The 21,381-nt window shown below is 46.6% G+C and overlaps 1 protein-coding gene across 1 annotated transcript; it reads left to right on the top strand.

Moving 5' to 3' along the window:
* Positions 1-933: 933 nt before the first annotated feature.
* On the top strand, positions 934-13,998 carry EDEM1 (ER degradation enhancing alpha-mannosidase like protein 1). The gene is made up of 12 exons (XM_027746436.2): positions 934-1,298; positions 2,035-2,107; positions 3,496-3,599; positions 4,396-4,567; positions 5,708-5,891; positions 6,377-6,551; positions 7,119-7,239; positions 7,676-7,846; positions 8,451-8,524; positions 9,206-9,302; positions 10,041-10,226; positions 11,149-13,998. The coding sequence occupies exons 1-12, from the start codon at positions 934-936 to the stop codon at positions 11,236-11,238; spliced, it is 1,812 nt and encodes a 603-aa protein (XP_027602237.1). The 3' UTR covers positions 11,239-13,998.
* Positions 13,999-21,381: the final 7,383 nt, after the last annotated feature.

Raw genomic sequence — 21,381 nt, 5'->3', positions numbered from 1 at the left:
CCACAGGGTTGAAGTTCCTGAGCTATCATTTAACAAACAAAGCAAATATGTGAGTAGAGAAAGATAAAAGTTGTGGTGTGTGAAACTTAAAAGATAAGCTTGGTTTTCACAAGTCTCAGTGGAGTAAGCTGGTAAGTTGCTTGTGTGTATTAACTTGGAGTGTGGACACTTGGCAAGGATGAGGAGTTTTCCTTGATTTTTAGAGTCAATAATGGATGTGAATAACATTTGAAAGATCCATGAATTCCACGGATTGAGGAAAGGAGCTGCAAGAGCAGCTTCATCAGAGGTGCTCCAGCCCCTTCCCTGGACACGCTGCAGCCCCTCAGCGTGTCTTGTCTGAGGGCCCAGCCCTGGAGGTGCCTCAGCCGTGCCCAGCACAGGGCCCGGGGGCTGTGCCACACCATGGCCGGGACAGCCCCGGGGGCCATCGGCCTCGTGCCCAGCGGCTGCCACGGCACCCACAGGGCCTTCCCAGCCCCCTGCCCCGGCCTGGACCTCCCGGGGGTTCGGGTGATCCCGGGGCAGGACCCGGCACTTGGGCCTGGGACGCTGTGCTTGTCTGGGGACACTTGTCTGAGGACACTTGTCTGAGGACACTTGTCTGGGGATACTTGTCTGGGGCAGCCGTGCCGGCCCTGTGCCCCCGTCGCGCCCCCGCCCTGTCCCTGCTACCAGGCGGAACCACCACCGACCCGGGCCGTGCCACGACAGCCCTGCGCCCGCCCCGCCCCTTTACCGCGCCCGGCACCGCCCTTGATTGACGCGCCTCTCGCCCAATCGCCGGCGGCCCCTCCCACCTTCGCTCTGTCTGCACCAATAGCGGCGCGGCGGGGGCGGGCCTCTCACGGCTCACCGCCCGCGTTTCCCTTCCGCTCTTAAAGGGGCCGCGGCGGCGCGCGGGCGGTGCCGTTGCGCCATGCGCGGGCGGCCATGCGATGGCGGTCGGTGGTGCTGGGGCTGCTGCTGGCGCGGCTCGGGCTGCAGGCGCTGCTGGCGCTGCTCCCCGCGCTGGCCCGCGGGCTGGGCCTGCACCCTCGCCCGCCCTGCCCCGGGCCCGGCTCCGCAGCGCCCGCCCTGCCCGCGGGCCGCGCGGCGCCGCTGTGGGGGCCGGCGCGGGGCGATGAGTACGAGCGGCGCTACAGCCGCGCCTTCCCCCCGCAGCTGCGGGCGCGCCTGCGGGACGCGGCCCGCGGCATGTTCGTGTTCGGCTACGACAGCTACATGGAGCACGCCTTCCCGCGGGACGAGCTCGACCCGCTGCACTGCCGCGGCCGCGGGCCCGACCGCGGGGACCCGTGAGTGACCGGGACGGGGCTGGGGCGCCCACGTATCCATAGGAATGGCTGCCGGGGGTGTCGGGGGGGACGGGGCGCTGGGACATCCGTTTATCCATAGGAATGCCCCCGAGGGCTGTCGGGGCGGCGCCGGGCTCTTCCCAGCGCTGGGCGATCAGTGGCGGACGTTTAACGGGAACACGGGAAGTCCCATCTCAGCGGGAACCACGGAGCGGTTTGGGTTGGGAGGGACCTCGAAGCCCATCCAGTCCCACCCCCTGCCATGGGCAGGGACACCTTCCACTAACCCGGGTTGCTCCAAGCCCCGTCCAACCTGGCCTTGGACGCTTCCAGGGATGGGACAGCCACAGCTTCCCTGCCCAACCTGTGCCAGGGCCTCCCCACCCTCCCAGACAAGAACTTCGGGGTAGTATCTAATCTAAGCCTATTCTCTGTCAGTGTGGAGCCATTTCCCTTTGTCCTGGCACTCCAGGCTCTTGTAAAACGTCCCTCTATGTCTTTCTTGTCGGCTCCCTTCAGGTACTGGAATGCAGTTCTCTCCATGGAGGGTGTCAGAGCCCTGGAACAGCTGCCCTGGGAGGGTGTGGAGTCTCCTTCACTGGAGACATCCCAAACCCACCTGGACGCATTCCCGTGTCACCTGCTCCAGGTGACCCTGCCTTGGGAGGGGGGTTGGGCTGGATGATCTCTAGAAGTCCTTTCCAACCCTTATGATTCTGTGATTCTGCTCTTCCAGCTCCAACCTCAACATCAACGATGTGCTGGGGAACTACTCGCTGACACTGATCGACGCGCTGGACACGCTGGCGGTGAGTCCTTGGGCTGGGGGGACTGCCAGGGACACCCCTGGGACCTGCCTGGGCTGTGGGTGCTCCCCAAGGCTTGGCCAGGGGGTGCTGGGTGTGTGGCAGCAAACAGCTGGATCGTGAGCCAGCAGTGTCACACATAGATAATAAAGAGTAGTTGGAGATGAGTCAGTAGGGATTTCCAAAAGAGACAGAGGAAATTTTGGAGCTCTTCCTCAAGGCTCAGGTGAGAGCTCTTTAGGGATACTGCCATCACTCTGGTGCTCAGAAAAGGTGGATTTGAACTGGGTCAGGTGTGCACTGCTGAGAGATCCGTCAGGAGGAGAGTTTGTCTTGTTCAAGGTGACTGGAAGAGCTCTGGTTGTTTTGCTTGGCAGAGAGGGCCTGAACTCAGTTTTATGTCAGGAGTACCAGTGGTGTGGTGTCATGAGGAAGAGCCCCCTCCTTGAACTCCTTATACATATTTAGAAGACCCCATTAGGTTTCATTAGTCTCATTTTTGCAGCCAAGGCAGGTTTTGGGCCTTTTGGAGTGTCAGGGCTCACTGATGTGCTGGATCCATGTGATTTGTGTGTCTCTCCTGTGGTGCAGGGGGTGGCTTTGAGTTATTAAACCCTGCCCATTGCTACTCTGGGATGGCAGCAGTAGTGAGAAGCTCTCAGTTGCTTGAACGTGGCAGTGCTGAGCAGAACTGAAAGCAGAAGTGAGGGAATATTTAACTGAAACAATATTTTGGGATCTGTGCTACATGGCTGATGGTGTGTGGCTGAACAGTGCCTTCCCGTCCTCAGTCGCCAGTGGCCTTTTGGGGCACTGCAAACCTTTTTTTCTCAAATCTAAACCTTATGGTTCCTGGAGTTTTTTGTGTTTGAGAAACTTCTGCATGGGGGAAGCCTGTTTTGCTCCTCATCTGCTCAGATCTAACACATGATGCTTTCCCACTGGGAGTGGGTAATGGGGAGAGCTGGCACATGCTTTTGGTCCCTGTACACCCAGCCTTTTCATGAACTTACCCAAGCAGGGACCTGTGTTTTCTTTCCACATTCCTGCTTCCTTGAAGCTCAGGCTGAATTTACATCTGTCTCTGGATGCAGTGGAAATGAATTGCTGTAGAAAACTGGCCCGAGGGAGCCCCTGGATGAGCAGTGCTGGGTCAGAAGCCTGAAAAGTTGGACTCACCTTTGATCAAATAAACATCAAATCAGACTTCATTGTTCTGCAGGTTGTGTTATGTTTTCAGCTGAACTTAAGTCTTAAATGAATAGTTCAGGCAGTTTGGACACTCCTGTGCTAAATCTGACTCTTGGTCTAAGATGTGAACTTGCTATTCTCTTCCCCAACCCTCTTCTGAAGCAACAATTAGACAAAACAGCTTTGTTTTTCTGTTAAAGGTAATGGGAAACTCCTCAGAATTCCAGAAGGCAGTGAAGTTGGTGATTGACACAGTTTCATTTGATAAAGACTCAACAGTCCAAGTTTTTGAGGCAACAATCAGGTACATTGTGCTAAGTTTCAGTTTTAAAACAGTAACAAGGTTAAAGACTTGGTGTGTGTAATTCAAAGTAAAATCAGTGATAAGGATGTCTTTGGTGGACTTCATTCTGTAATTATTCATCCAGTAAGTTGTTCCTTAACCTTCTAAGAAAATATTCCATCCTTCCATAATTCTACTGAGTCAGTGTGACCTGAAGCAGTGAGACAGTGGTTGTCTCACCTGTGCTTGGCTTGCAGACTCTGCTTTTTTCTTGTTGCTCTGTAGCAGAGACTCAGATCTGTGCACAGCAAACAACCCTGCCACGGGTTTTCCCTGGTTTTGTTTCCTTTTTTGGACTTCTCACTTTCACTTTCGTTTCACGTGAAAAAACGGGCCTGTCTACCTTGGAAATGGGTTTAGATACTGTCTGATTTTAAATGGTTTCATTTTCTGAGTGTCTTAAACAGTTTTTATTTCTGATAGGATTTCTTTTTTTCTGAATACTCACTTTATATAGTAACCTTCCTGCCATTTGCAGGACCAGGGAGGTCTTTACTCCTAAATACACTTGGCATATTGTTACAAGGAACTGCTGGGTTAGGTGAATTTTGCAGGACCAGGTTTTGGGATAGTGTGACTGACAAGCAGCATGAATCTACATGTTTTCACTAGTGCTGGGGGGAAAACCAGATCATTTTCTGTAGTGCCTGTAAGGTGCACAAAGTAATAATTCTATTTAACATGACACCTGTAAGGGTTTAGCTGAACAACTGGGTTCAGATCAGACTAAAAAAAGTGCATTTTCCTTTTCCCGTAGGGTTTTGGGAAGCCTGCTGTCTGCACATATCATAATTACAGACAGCAAGCAGCCTTTTGGTGATATGACCATCAAGGACTACGACAATGAGCTGCTGCACTTGGCTCATGACCTGGCTGTGAGGCTGCTCCCAGCCTTTGAGAACACCAAAACTGGGATCCCGTACCCTCGGGTAAGTGAGCACACCCCCCCTGAGGAAATCAGCTCAGAGCAGTGATTCACCTGTCCAACAACTGGAATTTGTGCCCCTTTTTGTGCACTTGGGGTATTGAACCTTTTCAGAGTTACTTCAAAGTGATGAGGGGAACCTGCCCTAAGTTTTGGTGACACTGGCAATACTTCAGCTACTCCTTATGTGTAGTAAATGTTTTCTTTAGGCTGATTTTTCACTCTGTTTATTGTTCCCTCTGGGTCAGGAACCATTTGTTTCTGTGCTGTTTGGCTGGAGCATTCCCTGTGTCACACAGCAACAAACAATACTGTCATTAAGAAAGTTAAAAAGAAACACTGTAAAGACAAAGAGTGGAGGAATGTGACTTTATTGGTGACTTGCTACTGAGACAATTGTGTTACAATAAAACTCATAAATAAATATTTGTCATATGGGCCTTGGAATTTGTAATTTTATTGAATATGCTCATTGAATACTCAACGCTGTGGTATTCTTGGATGCTGCATCCTCCTGTTTTAAGCAGAGGCAGTTGGCAAGGAGAGGGATGTCAGTTCTAATGGAACAACCCTAAACTGTAAAACTACAATTAGCACTCGCCTGGCTGCTTTTAATTCCTGGGGACAGCAGTACTGCTTTTCCTCCAGACCTGTCAGGCTGTAGAAACATGAATTTTCACTTCTGTTCTAAGTCAGGTAAAGCAGTTGAAGGTGGTGTAACTTCCCTTCAACGTTGTGTTCTGTGGGGAAGTGGAGGAGCATTCAGTGAGGAAGCCCTTGGTTTCAAGAGCACGAACTGAGGGGGAGCAGTGCTTGCACCACCCTTGAAAAACCTGAATATATAGTGGAAAGGATGAAAAAATGGACTGAAATCTGGAAGAATTAGCAAGTCTAAGAGTAGGAAGATTAGGATTTCCCATTCTGAGCATGATGTTATAAGGTGGGAAGATGGATTTCAGGAATTCTACAGGAAACTTTTTTGAACAAGCACCAGTATGTTGCCTTCCTATCTCTGTACACATTGCATGCTATATATTATGCAGAAACTAGTGAGAAGGCTTTCTAATAAATCTGAGAGTGCGGATGTGAGCACAGCTGCAGTAGGTCCAGCCTTGTCCCTTCAGCACTCTGTACCTGCCCACAGGTGAACCTGAAGAAGGGGGTTCCTGCAGACAGCCACAACGAGACGTGCACAGCAGGAGCTGGGTCCTTGCTGGTGGAGTTTGGGATCCTCAGCAGGCTGCTTGGTGACTCCACGTTTGAATGGGTGGCCAGGAGAGCTGTCAAGGCCCTCTGGAGCCTCAGGAGCAATAACACTGGACTGTTAGGTAATCCCTGAGGTGATGCTGTATTGACTGGCTCCATGTTTAACCTGCCTCAGTCTCGTGCCATCAGGCTACAGGTTTCTTCTATATCATCAGCTTTGTCCATCTGCTTCCTCTGTAGCTTTTCAGTCATGTTCTCCTTGTGTATTTGTGGTTTGTGTTGATCAAGTGGCACTTTGTGAGAAAAATAGTCTCTGAATGACTCCCTAGGGCACAGGTTTTCAAAGATAAATTTGTAGTGAAACTGAAGGTGCTGATTTGTATCCCCATTCATATAATTTAGATTGGCAGATGACTAAAAGTACTTAAAACAACTGCACTTGTGGATGTTCCTTGGTTGAATCCACTGTAACACTTTGATGTTAATCTTTGATCCTTCCTCCTCGATACTTTCTGAACACGTAATATTTCCAAGTCTTGACTCATGATGATCTTTCTCTGGTGTACTGGGCAACTGCAGGCTAAACTTTTTTTGTCTCTTCTGAAAGGAAATGTTGTGAATATCCAAACTGGCCATTGGGTTGGAAAGCAAAGTGGATTGGGAGCAGGGTCAGATTCATTCTATGAGTACCTGCTGAAGTCCTACATCCTCTTTGGAGAAAAGGAAGACTTGGAGATGTTCAACGATGCCTATCGGAACATCCAGAACCACTTAAGAAGAGGGTATGTTATTTCATCTCAGCATCCATTCCTTAAGCAGTGAATACTCCAGCAAGATGTGAGAGACTGGATATAATGCTTTGTGTCATGCCCTAGAAAATCTGTGTTCTCTTTTTTTTCTCTTTAAAAAAGAAAACCTTATTTCCATGGTAGTCAGAGTGGAAATAAATTGTAATGCTCTTTTTACTCCTTACTCAGCTGATCTGTGCAGCATTGTGGGTGCAGGGAAGTTAAACTGGTTCCTGTCCCAGTTTTTAAATGTTAGGCTGAGAGAAGGCTATGGCACTGCAAAGGAGATGTGTTAAATTGGCTGGTTTGGCTCTTTCTGATAGAGATTCTTCGGACAAAACTTTAGGATTTGATATGCATACCTTTATGAATTAATTTTTCTGAGGGCATGACTGATGTTTTGATTCTTTTCAAAATTACTTTGAGCCCAGCACTGTAAATCCGTGGCTCCTTTGCCACCAGCAAAGCTCTGTCTTTGCTGGTGGCAGAGCTGTGAAGTGGAACATGCATTGTGTTCTTCTAGAATAGAGAGTATTTACATGTCCTTCCTGTTCCTGGCAGTCGAGAGGCCTGCAATGAAGGTGAGGGTGACCCTCCCCTGTACGTGAACGTGAACATGTACACGGGCCAGCTCATGAACACCTGGATTGACTCTCTGCAAGCCTTTTTTCCTGGGCTGCAGGTAAGCTTCCATTCTGTTCAACACCAGGTAGAGGGATCTCAGCTTGTTCTGATCCTGGGCTGGGAGTGAGTCGGAGCAGCTCTGAGCTGAGCTTCCATCTGTGAGTTTGCATCTGGCTGCTGTGATAAGTGTCAGCTCAGCCTCTGCGTCAGCATAACAATGTGGGCAGCCCTGGCCTGTGCTCTGCTAGATTGGAGATACTTTACACTTCTCTCATTTAACCTCAGCATTTGTATTCTGTGCTGTGAGGCTGAGCTCTGCTAAAGCTTTTGCTGCAAAGGAATTAATACATTAGTGCTTTTTTGGGGGGGGTTGGGGTTTTTTTGTCTCTTATGAGGGGAGTGTTTAATTCTGTGCCGCGTTCTCATACAGAGCAGAGAGCGATTTGCTGGCTTGCAGCTTTAACAGGCATGTTTATGGCTGTTGTTGTACCCAGGTGTTGATAGGAGATGTGGAAGATGCTATTTGTCTCCATGCTTTTTATTATGCCATCTGGAAACGTTATGGAGCTCTCCCAGAAAGGTACAACTGGCAACTGCAGGCGCCCGACGTTCCCTTCTACCCTCTGAGGCCCGAGCTGGTGGAGTCCACGTATCTTCTCTATCAGGTACTTGACTCCTCTGACATTACAAATCACAGTTTGGCAAAAATGGTTTTGTTTAGAAGGCACTTTTTCCACCCTTAACCTCCAGCCAGATGAAATTTGGTGCCTCTGGATCCGCCTGTTATGTGGAGGTCTCTGTTCAGGCACCAGGTTGTTGTGCAATGTAGTTGTTGTGCTGTTTGCCTCAAAAATAGCCTTTTTTATAAGACAGGCAAAAATGAGACTAGACAACTTTTTCAAAAAGCTGCTGGCAGAGTTTTACAAGGCAGAGACTTGTGACTTCTTTATCAAAATTGTGAAAGTAAATGTAATAGCATTCCTTGCAATACTGTCCAGGCACAGTCTCCAGCTGGCAGAAGATGCAGTAAACTACAATAACTGGCTACCAGAAAGTTATCAAAGAGTTTGGATTTACTACAGGTTTTACTAGGATTTGCACTAGAGCAAATGTGAGAAGCTTGCACAGACTAATCCAAGTCATGTTCCTGTAAAGATAAGTTTGCAGTGATACACGAGACTCTGGTACCACGAGGCCTTTGTTGTAAGTGTTATTTTTACAAGATTTCAAAACTGCTGACTCTAACTCTTGTCTGTCTTCCTTATTTAGGCCACAAAGAACCCGTTTTACCTTCATGTGGGAATGGATATTCTGCAGAGTTTGGAAAAATATACAAAAGCAAAGTCAGTCTTCAATGTTCTTTGTCTTCTCTCACTGCTATATATATATACATTTTATTATACAAATATTATATAGAATCCAGTCTGCCACATGTAGGTAAACCAGAAAACCCAACCCTCCATGAAAGCCACAACTGATGATTTATTTATTGGGCAACTATTTCTTTCCCATCTGAAAGTGCAATTATGGTCCAGTGGCAACTTTTACATTCAGAATTTTATAAGTGCCTTTGAAAATGTATTATTGATGACCAGTTGCTAAAAACTGGTGAAAATAGTAGCTGGGATTTTTCCCATGGATCCTTCAAGAATATTTCTAACCTCATGGCCCCATGGTATTTAGCAAAACTGGAGGGATGACCTCTAAGGCAGCTTCCATTTCTGAGCTTAGACTCAGAGGGAAGACAGTGATTTTTTTTTTTTAATTCATTATTATTAATTTACTCACTTTGTAGACAAACGTGTACTAACTGTTGGACTATTAAAACCTTGCAATTAAGTGGGGTTCACATGATTACAGACCCATCAGAACACCAGAACCAATAATCAGGGAGTGCAAGAGACTTGTTTCATTTGAACTTCACCCCTGACAGCTGGAGTGGTCTGAAGTAAAGCAGTATCTGGGGAGCACTTTGAGAGCAGAATAGGTGGGAACTAAACCCAGCCTAATGTTAAATCTTGCAGGTGTGGCTATGCCACGTTGCACCACGTGGTAGAGAAGACGAAGGAAGATCGAATGGAGAGCTTTTTTCTCAGTGAAACCTGTAAATATTTGTACCTGGTATGTGTATGTTCTTCATTTCCAGGCTGCTGTGCACCACCATGGCAGAGGGAGGAGGCAGGAGGTTGTTGACTATTAATTAGAAACAGTTGGGCTCAAGGCAGGGCATCATTAATGAGAAGCTGCTAGGCTCTGGGGAAGGGAGGGGTTTAGCTGTTGGGGGGTATCAGTGTGCTCCTCTAGCTCTGATCTCACCCCAGTCTCTGAGGGTTGGCAGCTGCCCAGGTGTGGTGTCCTGAACCTGGAGAAGCTGCAGGTCGTGTGGGAGGAAACTGGAAGGAGGGAGCAAAGTGAAGGAAGGTGCTGCTCAGCTCTGAGCCAAATGGCTGCTTGTAGCTGTCCTGCCTCACAGCAGCCTCTGGTTTCTCCCCACTGGGCTTTGGCAGTCACAAGAGGAAGCATTTGGGCTGACATTGCCTGAGCTGTTCTGAATCTCCTTTAGTGCAGAAAACCAAATAAATCTGTGACTGAGCAGGAACAGTGGATGCCAGCCTAGAACTGCCTGCACAGAGCAGCTTAGAAAAATAAGGGCAGTTTAAGTTGCGTGAGAAGTTTTTCTTCTGCTCCCCTTTGATTTTTCGCTGCTAAAATCATTCCCTTGCATTGAGACTATTTATTTCCATTTGCCCTAACGTTATTTAGCACTAAAACCTATTTTTGTGTGCGTTTTTAACTTGTTTCTGGGATGTGAAGGATGTTGCACACATGCTATACCTGTCTCTCCCATCTCTTGTTTAGTTGTTTGATGAAGAGAATCCAGTGCATAAATCTGGAAATAAGTTTATGTTTACTACTGAGGGGCACATTGTGTCTGTGGATGAACGTTTTCGGAACTCCCTGTGGGAAGACATCCTCCCTGGGGAAGAGGACAGCGCAGAGAAAACCAAACCCAATGAGTTGAAGGCAGGCAACTTCAGCTCCAACGTAAGCAATGCACAGGCTGGTCCTGTTGGGGGGCTGGGGAAGGGTGAGGCAGTAGAAAAAGAGCCATTTGGAAGTGTTACTGTAGAGCTCTGCAGTGTTTCCTTTATAAATGTTAAATATCTAAGAAACTCCCTTGTGGAAAGCACTTTCAGCAGCTGAGTGAATGGGTTGGGATCATGTGTGTGATTATATTGAAGATGAAACCTGTTCCCTTTGGAATATTTTGCAGCAATTTTTTCTCCTTTGTTAATTTATTTCCAGTTATTTTTCCCTTCCCCTTTTCTTTACCCTTAAAATTTTCCACTATTGCTGTTGGGGAGAAAAGCAGAAGGTCATTTAAATGAAGTTTTTATTTCCTCAGAGTGGTTTTGAGGCCTGTAAAGGTGACCTTTCTTAGCCAGGCCTCAACTGAGCACAGAGCTATGGCCCCAGTGCCAATCACCAGCCAAAAGAGATCTGTTTTTAACTGTAGAATGACAGAATGTTTTGGGATGGAAGGGACCTTAAAGATCTTCCAGTCCAACCCCTTGCCGTGGGCAGGGACACCCTCCACTAGCCCAGGTTACAGAACAATGTTTTTAAATCCCTGCTGGTAGGTTCTGGGAGAGTTCCTTTCCTCCTCCCCCCAGTCCTCCAGAAAAAGAGCATTATTTTAAACATTCACAGTTGTCATAGTGAAGGAGGTCTCAGTTGAACAACAAGCTGTGCTGTGTGTTTGGGAGCTGCAGCCTGCACTGAGGAGACACTTGCTGCTCATTTATGGGGTTTGCGATGGAAGTTTGAGAAGAGTGAGGGGAAGGTGGGACAAAAAGAGCTACAATTTTTCTGTACTGGGAGGAAATCTGCTGAGAGGATTGCAGCAGGGGTAGGCTTGCCTGGTTTTGGATTGGAGTTTTTAAGAATACTCTGGTTTTGTCAACAGTGTAACAGAGTTCCTGACGAGAGGAGGTACCTGCTGCCACTGAAGAGCAACTACATGAGACAGATCGATCAGATGGTGGGACTGATCTGAGGGGCTCTCCAGAGAAACCTTGATCAGGAGGAGTGTGGGATTTATCTGCAGACTTTCCTCCCCCTTCAGCTACTCACCTGCATCCACTGAGTCTCCTGGGTATCCCCTGTGCTTGTTGTCAGTTCTAGACATGAAGGGAGATCGAGTTCAACCTTCTGAACTGTGGTAACCTCACAGGCCACCTGAACAGAGATCTCTTGTTTTAAGACTTCCTATGAAAAATGTTGTTGCAAATGAAGGCTGAATAAGTTTTAAAAGAAAAAGAAAGCAAATTGGCATGTGCCACTTAGCTACCTCTTTGTAGCTGTATTACAAATGTCCCTCTGGAGAAGGGTCTGCTATTTAATTTGAAGCGATCTCGGGGTTGGGGAAGGAATGGGGAAGTGCAATTTCTTACACCAAGTTGAATTATAGAATTATTCTGACTAGCAATACACAACCTTAAGTACTACTCAGGTAGGAGCCCACTGGGTTTTGCTGAAACAAAAATGCTCCATTTAGTCTTGAAAAGATAACTCGTGGTGGTGTAAAAAGCTCTTGGTATAGTCTGATATCCCTCATACAGCTGTGTGGAACTTGCAGTGTTGCAAGAGCCTGTAGCTATAGAAACCAGTGAGAAAACAAATCCAGGTGCCTTTTTGTAAGGGAATGGGGGGAGGGAAGGGGGAAATTGCAGAGCCACTCAGCTTTTCAGGCAGCTGAGCACTCAGCTGAGCAGAAGTTCCCAAAGTTTCCTTGTTTGCCATGTTTTAGTGCCTTTTCAGGAGACTGCTGCTAAGAACTGCTGTAACAGTACATGAAGAACAAACTATTTCACATTCCTGACAGCATTGATGTGTTAGTGCCTTACGTTTTCTTCACTAGCAGGGGAAACTGAGCTTCCTCAGGAAGATGGATACAGTATTTCTAATGAGCTGGTTGCAAGATACAAAGGAACCCAAAGCCACTTACAAAGAGATGATTTCCCCCCCTTTTTCTTTTTTTTTATTATAAGATACTGGAAAAATATCATCTGTGAACCTTCAGGAAGGAGGCAGTTAAAAGATTGAGGGATGGCAAAAAACTGAGGCCAAAACAACTTGTTCTGAATATAACAGGTTTTTTTCCAGTGGTTCCCCGTTGCTTACATGTTTTTAACTTTTGACTACAGTTGAAGTAGCAGAATGTTACTTTTGGGTTAATTATTTTTTAAATTGAAGCTTAAATACAAGGACGAACTTGGTCTGTATTTTCACCTTCTTACAACAGCATTGGTTTTCATAAACCACGTGTTGCAATTCAAAACATTTCTAATAAATATGAAGTTTGTGCTGGAGAGGTTATTGGAATCTTTTAATATACAGACATATCTCAGGGACTTGGTTGTAGGATCTTCTATTCCATGAGAGTTGAATCTTCTATTCCATGAGAGTTGAATCTTTCATTCAAGCAAAAAAAATTGAATAATCAAGTCTTCTCAGTCTTATTGTGTTGTTTTAAGGGGTGAAGAGTTGGAGGGGGGAGAGGGAAATATGTTAAAATTTCCCAAAACGTTGCAGTAGAATGGGTTGCCTCGATGTTTGAGCAGCTGGCAATTCCAGCTCCTGGAGAATTGGACTTGCAAACATATCACTGGAATGTCTGAGTTGCCTGTTTCAAAGGAACACATGAACTGAAGGTGGTGTGATCCCAAGAGGTGTTGGGGGAGGCTCAGGGTGTTGGTTCCTGCCCCGTGCTCACAGTGTGCACTCAGGTCTGTGCAGGGCTAAGGGAGTGCAGAGGATGGATAAAGGGAGGGAAGGACTTCTGCCCGCCCAGGGAGGCAGGAGGCAGAGATGTCTGGGCTCTGAAATCCTCTCCTGGGCCAGGACTTGTAATCCAGCTCTGGAATGAGAAGTGTTGGTAGTGTGGAAGCCCAGCACAGCATCTCACAGCAGCCAGCTAAAATCATGGAGTAGCGGATGCCAGGATGGACATGCCCTGGGTGTGGTGGTGGCATTTTCAGGTCTTGGTTTGTCCCTGACTCCCAATTCAGCTCTGAGTGTCTGTGTTACACCTTCCCATCACCTCTCAGTGTTTTGTGCCTTCTGAAGGACCCAGGGGAGGGGTCCAGCCCAGTGTTATGCACAGAATCTGTTCCAGAGTTTTCCTCAGAGAATTCCACTACTGTGATGAAGTTGCACAACTGTTCTGCCATCGTGTTTTCCCTTGTTTGATTGCCAGAAAGAGTGAAAGGAGGCTGTGGAATGGGAGCAGCACAGGCAGATGTTTCAGCCTTTCAGCCAAATACGATCAGCTTCCCATTAGGCATTGCTTTGGAATTCGTGTTGCCAGGTGATGTGACAGTCATCTTTCAGTAGGAATGGTCTTTATCCTCAAGGAGGCTGGTGCTGACTAAGTGGTAAAAGGCTCTGTGTTCCTTCAGGAGCCACTTCTTCCTCTTTGTTTTAAAAATGCTTGGGTCCGTTTTTACTCTGTAGCAGGGCACATGTTATGCACTAAAATGAAAACTTTTGTGTAAGTCAATGATATCCAAACAAAATTGATAACACTGCTGGAATGACTTGCTGAGACAGGCTTTTGTATTTTGTGGTATCATGTGCAATATCAAGTTTTCCTAATTAAAAGTGCCATGTATGCTTAATTGTTTATCCGTGAAGTATTTAATGGAGGACAGGAGATTTTTGAGAGGACCAAATATGCTTTCATGAAATGTCCTGAATTTTCAAAACTTGGCTAAGATTTTACAAATCTGCATTAAAAAAATAGTGTGTTTGACCACTTTCATGTGTGTTTGTCTTTATAGGGTAGTTCCTCTAAGGCCATCATGGTGTTTGCAGGGGATTCCCCTGTACCTTCTGTGTGCTGGATTTTCATGTGGTTAGATCAAGGAATGGCTCCAACAGGCCTCTTCCTTCTCCCCCTGCCCCTTTCCACTTTCTCTGCATTAGGATTGGAGGGGCAGCTGAGAGCAGGGATTGCTGTGGGATGCACTGAACTCTGGAAGCATCGAGCTGTTGGTACCCGAGGCTGAGTAGGTCCTGACCTGCCTGTGGTTCCTGATGCTGCTTTGTCCAGTCCATGAACAACCTGCTGCAGGTGGGAATTCTGAGAACCTTTGCTGGGCTCTTTCCAGTTGATGGATAAATACCCTGGAACACAGCTTGTTGTGCTTGCAAACAGAACCATGGAAACAGCTGTCTGACATCACTTTACTGCTTTTCTTTGGCTCTTTTTCCCTCCTGCATTTGTTCTCTGTTTGACTTTATCTCTTGTGTTGTTTCCTGGTTTATAGTCCTGGTCCAAAGGTTCTTGAAGCTGACAGGACTTTTGCTGTGTCTGTCTTGATCAAACTCCGAGTTCCAAGGACAGGTCTGTGGAACGTTGGTGGTCAGATTTTTGCAGTGTTTTTAAAGTTTCTCTGGATTTTTGGAAGGTGAGATTTTTGTCCATCATCTCGTGCTACTTCTGCTGCATTCAGACTTCCAAGTGCCAATTCTGATACCCTGACTTTGGGGGAAGAACCACAGCTCTCATGTTTTCACAGGGGTTGCACATTTGCAGTGGTGTCACTGCCCTGAGCTACTATTTGCTGTTACTCCTGATCTTTTCTTGCTTCCTTATCTGCTCTCAGAAGGTTGGTTGGTGTGTTGCAGCTCTGAAGTGGGACTGAGTGCTTTGATGACAGCTTCTCCAAGTTTCTCCACGTTTAAAAAATTACCCCAAAATAAGCCACTCTTCCGTTTTTGGTTTTAAAGTCCAAAAGTGTTCCTGAAAACCCTCTTTTTAGGGTATGATGCGTGGGGCTGACGTGGTGTTCCAGCAGAAGAGCCTTGTGGTGGCTCGGGCTGAGGGCTTTGAGTTGGGATCAGTGCTGTAGATCCAATGTCCTTCCACCAGAGACCACTCTTGTGCCACGGTTTGGAGCTTTGCCTGTGGCACAGCAGCAGGAAAACCGCAGCATCTTGAAGGTGGAGCGCTGGGAAACGCAGGTTTACGGCTTTGTGGAGGAAATGCAGTTTTATAATTCCCTGGGGGAGCTACAAAGTGTCACTGCAGGAGTGGGGAAGGCAAAGCTGGGTGTTCCCAGCTGTGCTCCTGCCAGCGTAGAAAAATCACCCCTTCTAATTCCTAGAGATTATTTGCCTTCATCCTTGGTCAAAGCTGCTCTTAAAGAGAAATTTTGTTTCACTGATCACCACTTGTATCATTCACACACCTAAAAGAGATGGACAAGTTGGGAGCTGCTTTTTTCCCCTTCTGCCTCATTTGTCCCCCTTTGTCCCCACGTCCCTCACACTGATGATAAAAACATTGGATTGGAGCAATTTTGCTGAAAAACATCTTTTTTTTTTTTTACCCCCAAGAGAATGTGATTTCTGTTGCCTTACATTTGGCATGGCCATGGAGTAGGACAGCCTGGGGGAGCTGCTCCACCCTCACCAGCACAACTTGGCATCCCAGGGACGGTTGCTCCTGTTTTCCAGGAGGGGGTGGCAGGGCTGGTTCTAAAACAGTCACTCTGTGGCTTTCTGGACAGTTATTTTTTTATTTAGGTAGTGCAGAGAAGGGGGAAAAAGCACCTGTATGTCCCAGCCTGGAGCTGGTGAAGATGCTCCAACCTCCTGCATAAGTTGGGAACACTCCCAGCGGCACTGGGTGTTGGAGCTGCTGTGGTGACTGGGTGAACTGGGAGAGCTGGGACCAGCCAGGCCAGGCTTAGTGATCAGCTGTGGATTTACTGGGGCGAGGGAAGAGCAATTGGTGTGACTGGGAGAGCTCCAGTGCCCCACTGCCCTGGGGAGAGTGGAGATCACAGGGAGCACTCCCTTGGCATTTGGGCATCGTGGGCAGCGCTCCCTTGGCATTTGCACACTCAAGGCAGGTGCTTTAAAAATGTAAAAAACAGATTAAAAAATTAAAAGGAAAAAAAAGAGACTATTTTCCGTTATTAATACTTTTGAATAATTGAAATGACTCGCTGTGTGAGGCCCAGAGGCTTTCCAATAATGGCAATCTGCATACTATTAATTATTGATGATGTTCATTTGGTGGAGTAAGTAATTCCTAACGTTAATAGCTCTTGGAGGGCACCATGAATCATCATCACCACGTTGTGGTGCAGTGCCAGCAACGTGGTTTTGTCACGGAGCTGCCTTTCCTTAACTTCAGTTGGAATACAAAGCTCCGGTTTGCAAAAATATTGCCTTTTCCCTCCTCTGTTGCAGAGGAGATGGATTTTTTTTTTGAAAGCAGCCTTCAGGAGGAAAAATTAACTCTAGCAGGAGTATTTAAATAAGCATTTTTAATAGATCAAATACCCTCGTGCTCCTGACGCTGCTTAATGAGAAAAAAAATTATGTGGCAGCAGTAGATTTTCTTTTTTGAATTTTTATTTACAAATGGTTCCCTCACCTTCCCTTTTGCTTCCATCCCTGCAGTTGAGTGCGTGGATGCACCATGGCAGAGCTTTCTGCACACCAAAGGGCTTTTGGGCAGTGCCAGGTGCTGCCATGCACAGGGGGGCACCTGCTGAGAAGCAGGAAGGATAATTCACCCTTTATTTGGTGACAGAAAAAACAGAACATCAGATCCAAAGAGTTGGGGTTGGTTTTTTTCTTTTTTTTTTTTTTTTTTTTTTTTTTTTTTTTTTTTTAATTTTTATTTTTTTTTTATTTTTTTAATTTCCTCCCTTCTTCCCTCCTTTTTTTTTCCCTGCCTTCTCTTTGCCTTCTCTTTTGCCTTCTCTTTGCCTTCTCTTTGCCTTCTCTTTGCCTTCTCTTTGCCTTCTCTTTGCCTTCTCTTTGCCTTCTCTTTGCCTTCTCTTTGCCTTCTCTTTGCCTTCTCTTTGCCTTCTCTTTGCCTTCTCTTTGCCTTCTCTTTGCCTTCTCTTTCCCCTTCTCTTTGCCTTCTCTTTGCCTTCTCTTTGCCTTCTCTTTGCCTTCTCTTTGCCTTCTCTTTGCCTTCTCTTTGCCTTCTCTTTGCCTTCTCTTTCCCCTTCTTTTTTCCCCTATTTCCCCCTCTTTCCCCCCCTCCTTTTCTCCCTTCTTTTTTCCCCTTTTCTTTTCTCCCCCTTTTCCCCCTTCTGTTTTTTTCTCCTTCTTTTTCCACCTTCCTCCTCCTTCTCAAGCCCTGGCCCAGGTTGCCCAGAGAGACTCTAAAGCAGCTCCTGATGCTTTGATGAGGGCAATGACTCAGCTCCCAGTGATTCTCCTTAAAAACATCCTGGAGTCCCAGCATCTGGCCCGGCTGGGAATGTGTGGTAGGGAGGAGGAGAGGAGGTGTGATGTCAAATCTGGGATTCATTGGAATTCAGGCAGTTTGTGTGTGACTGGAGATTTTAAAATAGTCCGGGATGCCCTGTGTCTCAGCGCAGTCCTGGTTTATCCATAGCCTCCCTCATCCTGGGAATGTGGAGATGGAACACCCTTTCCCTTCCTTTTCCCAGTGTTCTCTCCAGCTTTGCACTGGAAAAAATTTCTCCTCAGCACACGAGGAATGCTTCACTCAGTGACTAATTAGTATTGCTATTAATACAAGATGTGATTCCATTAGATTAATCTATCTTATTGGTCAGGCTTTAATTAATTAGGTAATAAAGGTGACCCTAAAAAAAACCCCTTGAATGCTGGTTAATGAAACCTATGGATCTACTTATTAAGAATTAAACCCTTTCTGCCTTTGATATTTTTCCACGTTATTAAACCCTGCTCTGTTTCTTTGTATGGTTTGTCCCATCAATAACGAATCTCTTTCTTTTGAATCGCTTTATGTGAGCCAAGAAATCTAATATTATCTAATTAGGGACAACTCTTCCTGCATAATAAATACAGGAGCAGCAAAATCAATTTGTTCCAGGCATTTTGTATTATTGTTGTTAAAAAAGTCCAGCCTGAGACACCGAATACCTGTTTTCATAGGAAAAAATTCTCCCTGGAGGTGAAGAACTGGTTCCAGTCCTGAGGCTGAGAACCCTGGGAAGCCCAGCTTGGGGCAGCTGGAGGCTCCAGTGGGGGCAAGACCTGCCTCAATCCCAAAGGGACTGAGGAAAACCCCACAATTTGGAAGAATTTTCACAGTCTGGATGCATCCAACCCTTCCCTGTGTCCATGTTTTGTGGTCCCTTTGGTCCCAGCAGGTTGGGAACAGGTTTGTGCTGGATGAAGTGAATCTGCCTCCCGTGTAATGGGAGGGATGGGATAAAACAAGGCTCTGCTTGGTTTTCCAGGAAAAAAATTTGTTTTTGGAGTGTTTCCAGAGCCTTTCCCCTTCTGCCCAGGGCCAGGGGCTTCACTGGGATTCACTGTGATAAAAGTTCAGGGAATTGTTGCAGGAGCAGTTTGTAGGTTTTAATGCTGGAAAAATCCAGAGGTTCTCTTTTTATGTGTTTCACCCTCTGGTGTCAAAACATTTGTGGTTATAGCTCGGATGGAGCTGAAATTCCAGGATTTCTGGCTTTGTGGCACTGCTGTGAATCACTCCAGCTCCAACCTGGCTCTCCACTGCTTTCCCGGTGCATTCAGTCTGTAAATCCACACGTGGTTTTACTGGGCACAGTTAAACTCAGCCTTTGCCCATAAGGACAGATGGCAACAGGAGGGGCAGGAAAGCTTTTATAAGAAACAATAAATTTGGAGAAAGGCAAGGAGGTACAGAATTATTCTCCAGATCTAATTATTGCAGGGAATGAAAAAAACCAGCCTTCTTGAACTCTCCTTCTCAGGGTTAGACTAATATGAAGCATTTAATCATTAGGGAGATGAAATTAGTTCACCCAGATTGATCTCGAAGCTGAACTGGAAAGTTGGACAAAATAATAATTTCATAAACTTCCTTAGAATAACAATTTTCCTGGACAATTATGCTGAAGGACATCAGCTGGTAACCTTGTGGGGCTCCCATGCCCACGTGTGCTGCATCTGGGAAGAGGGATGGAAAATGAGCTGCTGTTTTTGAGAGACAGGAACGGGAATGTTTTGTCTCAGGGTGGGTGCTGAGGCTCAGACCTTGTGGGAGGGTTCCCTGGAGCTTCAATTTTTCTGCTTTTTTTTTTGTTTTGCTTTGTTTTAATTGAAAGGTTTGGTTGGCGAATATTTAAGGGAAGTGGGTTTCTCTTCTCAGTTTTCAATTTCCCAGAAGGAATTGTGATTTTAGCAGCTCCTCTCCAGTTTCTAGTCCCGAGTGTAGTCGGGGTCAACTGCCAGAATTTGTCTGAAGGATGGAAAAAACCAGCGTGAGAATTGAAGAAAATTGTTGCAAGTTGTTCCAACAACATAACGAGACTCAGGTGATGTGATTAATGACTAATTAGCAGGAGGTCTTTGCAGGTGGTCAGGACCTGCAGTTCCAGCTTCTCTGGTCTTTGAGGGACTTTGTTGTTACTGAAACAATGGGGAGATGTTCTGTTTGTCATTGAAGTTTAGTATAAGGAAAAAAACCGTTATTTATAACCTAAAAATGGCTCGAAGTTTTCAAAAAATGAGTGTAGGAGAATCCAAAGCAGTGCTGGAAAATAAGTGAGGCTGTTGCTACCTGGGCATCCCTTCAGGAGAGAAGAACAGCTGCGGGATCTGCAGCAGCAGCTTCAAAATGCACCCCGAGTGCTGCTCTGGAATAGTTTCCTTGGCAGAATTAGTGAGTTCAGGGGAAAATGGGATGTTTAACTGCCTGGAGAAGGAGCCAGGCACCTGTGTCAGAGGAGGCAGCCCCAGTGAGTGTTTCAGGGGCTGTTCTTGTCGTGGAGCTTTCGGGAGGAAACAAAGACTGTCTGTAGCTGGCTGTTGCCAGATGACTCAAAATAATGACAGTGTGAGCAGTAAACAGTTTTAATTTATACAGGTGACATTTAAAATGCAAATCAGACCTTAAGATAATTGCTGGAAATAAGGGAGCCTCTGTTGGTTTAGGGAATATTTCCAGTTTCTATGGAAATTATTTATAATGCAGTGAGATCAATGAAGGAGTTGGTGTCTTGGGAGACTTGGCTGGAGTTGCTCCTCCATGGAGTCACAAGACTTATTTAAAGGGAATGTCCAGGGACAGCAGCTGGTGGTGAAGGGAATATCTGGGGTAAAAAGTACTCAAATCTCTAGAAAAAAGAAAATTTTTTCCCTTGACATTGCAAATACAGGTGGACCAAAATTAGATGATGTTACAATAAATGTGGGTGCCTAAAGCTGCTCCCTGAGAGAACTTGGAGTCTCACATCTTTACAAGGGATGGGGTGACAGGACAAGGGGGAATGGCCTCATGCTGCCAGAGGGCAGGGTTAGGTGGGATATTGGGAAGGAATTCCTGGCTGTGAGGGTGGGGAGGCCCTGGCACAGGTTGCCCAGAGAAGCTGTGGCTGCCCCTGGATCCCTGGAAGTGTCCAAGGCCAGGTTGGACGGGGCTTGGAGCAACCTGGGCTAGTGGAAGGTGTCCCTGTCCATTTTAATGTGGTTTATGTTGCTCAGTGGGTTTTTAAGAGCTCCGCCCTGACCTCCTCCAAAGCAATTATTTCCTCTCTGTGGTCAGTGAGGAAATAGTAATCTCCTGGGGATCTCAGCATTTTTATCTGATTTATAACAGATTTCTAAACTCTTTACAACACCAACGTTGTTTTCTGCTGTGATTTCCCCCTCCTGTACTGAAGCTGGACTTCCAGGTCGAGGCTTTGGGGATGTTTTAATGGTAGTTATCCAAGTGCTTTTTTCCCTGATCAGCCTCCCACAAACCCTGCAATTTACCTGCTGTTAATCCTTCTTTGTAGCCAGCTTGCAGGTTTGTTATTCCGTGTTTTGCACACCATTTACCCAGTTAGCTGTAAGATGTGATCTTGTTTCCATCTGGGTGGTTTCTCATCAGCTCCCGTGGGTGGGAGTGTGGAACACGCAGGTCTGTGGGTGCTCCCACCACTGTGTGTATAAAAATAAACCTTTTGCCTACAGAAGATGAACAAAAATGCAATTCTGAGTTGCAAAAGGGCGGTTCAGGTGATCTTTGGTTGTGGTTTGGTGTGTGCTCAATGGATCTGTGAAGTGTGAGGTGTGGGAGGGAGCTGTGGGTGCACACAGTGCCACGGGCACCTTCAGAGCCCTGGAAACCCAGGAGGTGACAGGGATTGGCCTGTAGGATCCCACAGAAAGGTGCTGAGTGATGCCAGCCTCGGGTCTCACTCCTCCT

This window comes from Pipra filicauda, unplaced genomic scaffold (assembly GCF_003945595.2).
Source record: "Pipra filicauda isolate LSUMZ 115617 unplaced genomic scaffold, ASM394559v2 scaffold139_size1960392_pilon, whole genome shotgun sequence".
Classification (NCBI taxonomy): domain Eukaryota; kingdom Metazoa; phylum Chordata; class Aves; order Passeriformes; family Pipridae; genus Pipra; species Pipra filicauda.
Note: the sequence above shows the minus strand (reverse complement) of the source record. Positions and strands in the feature narration are given on the sequence as shown.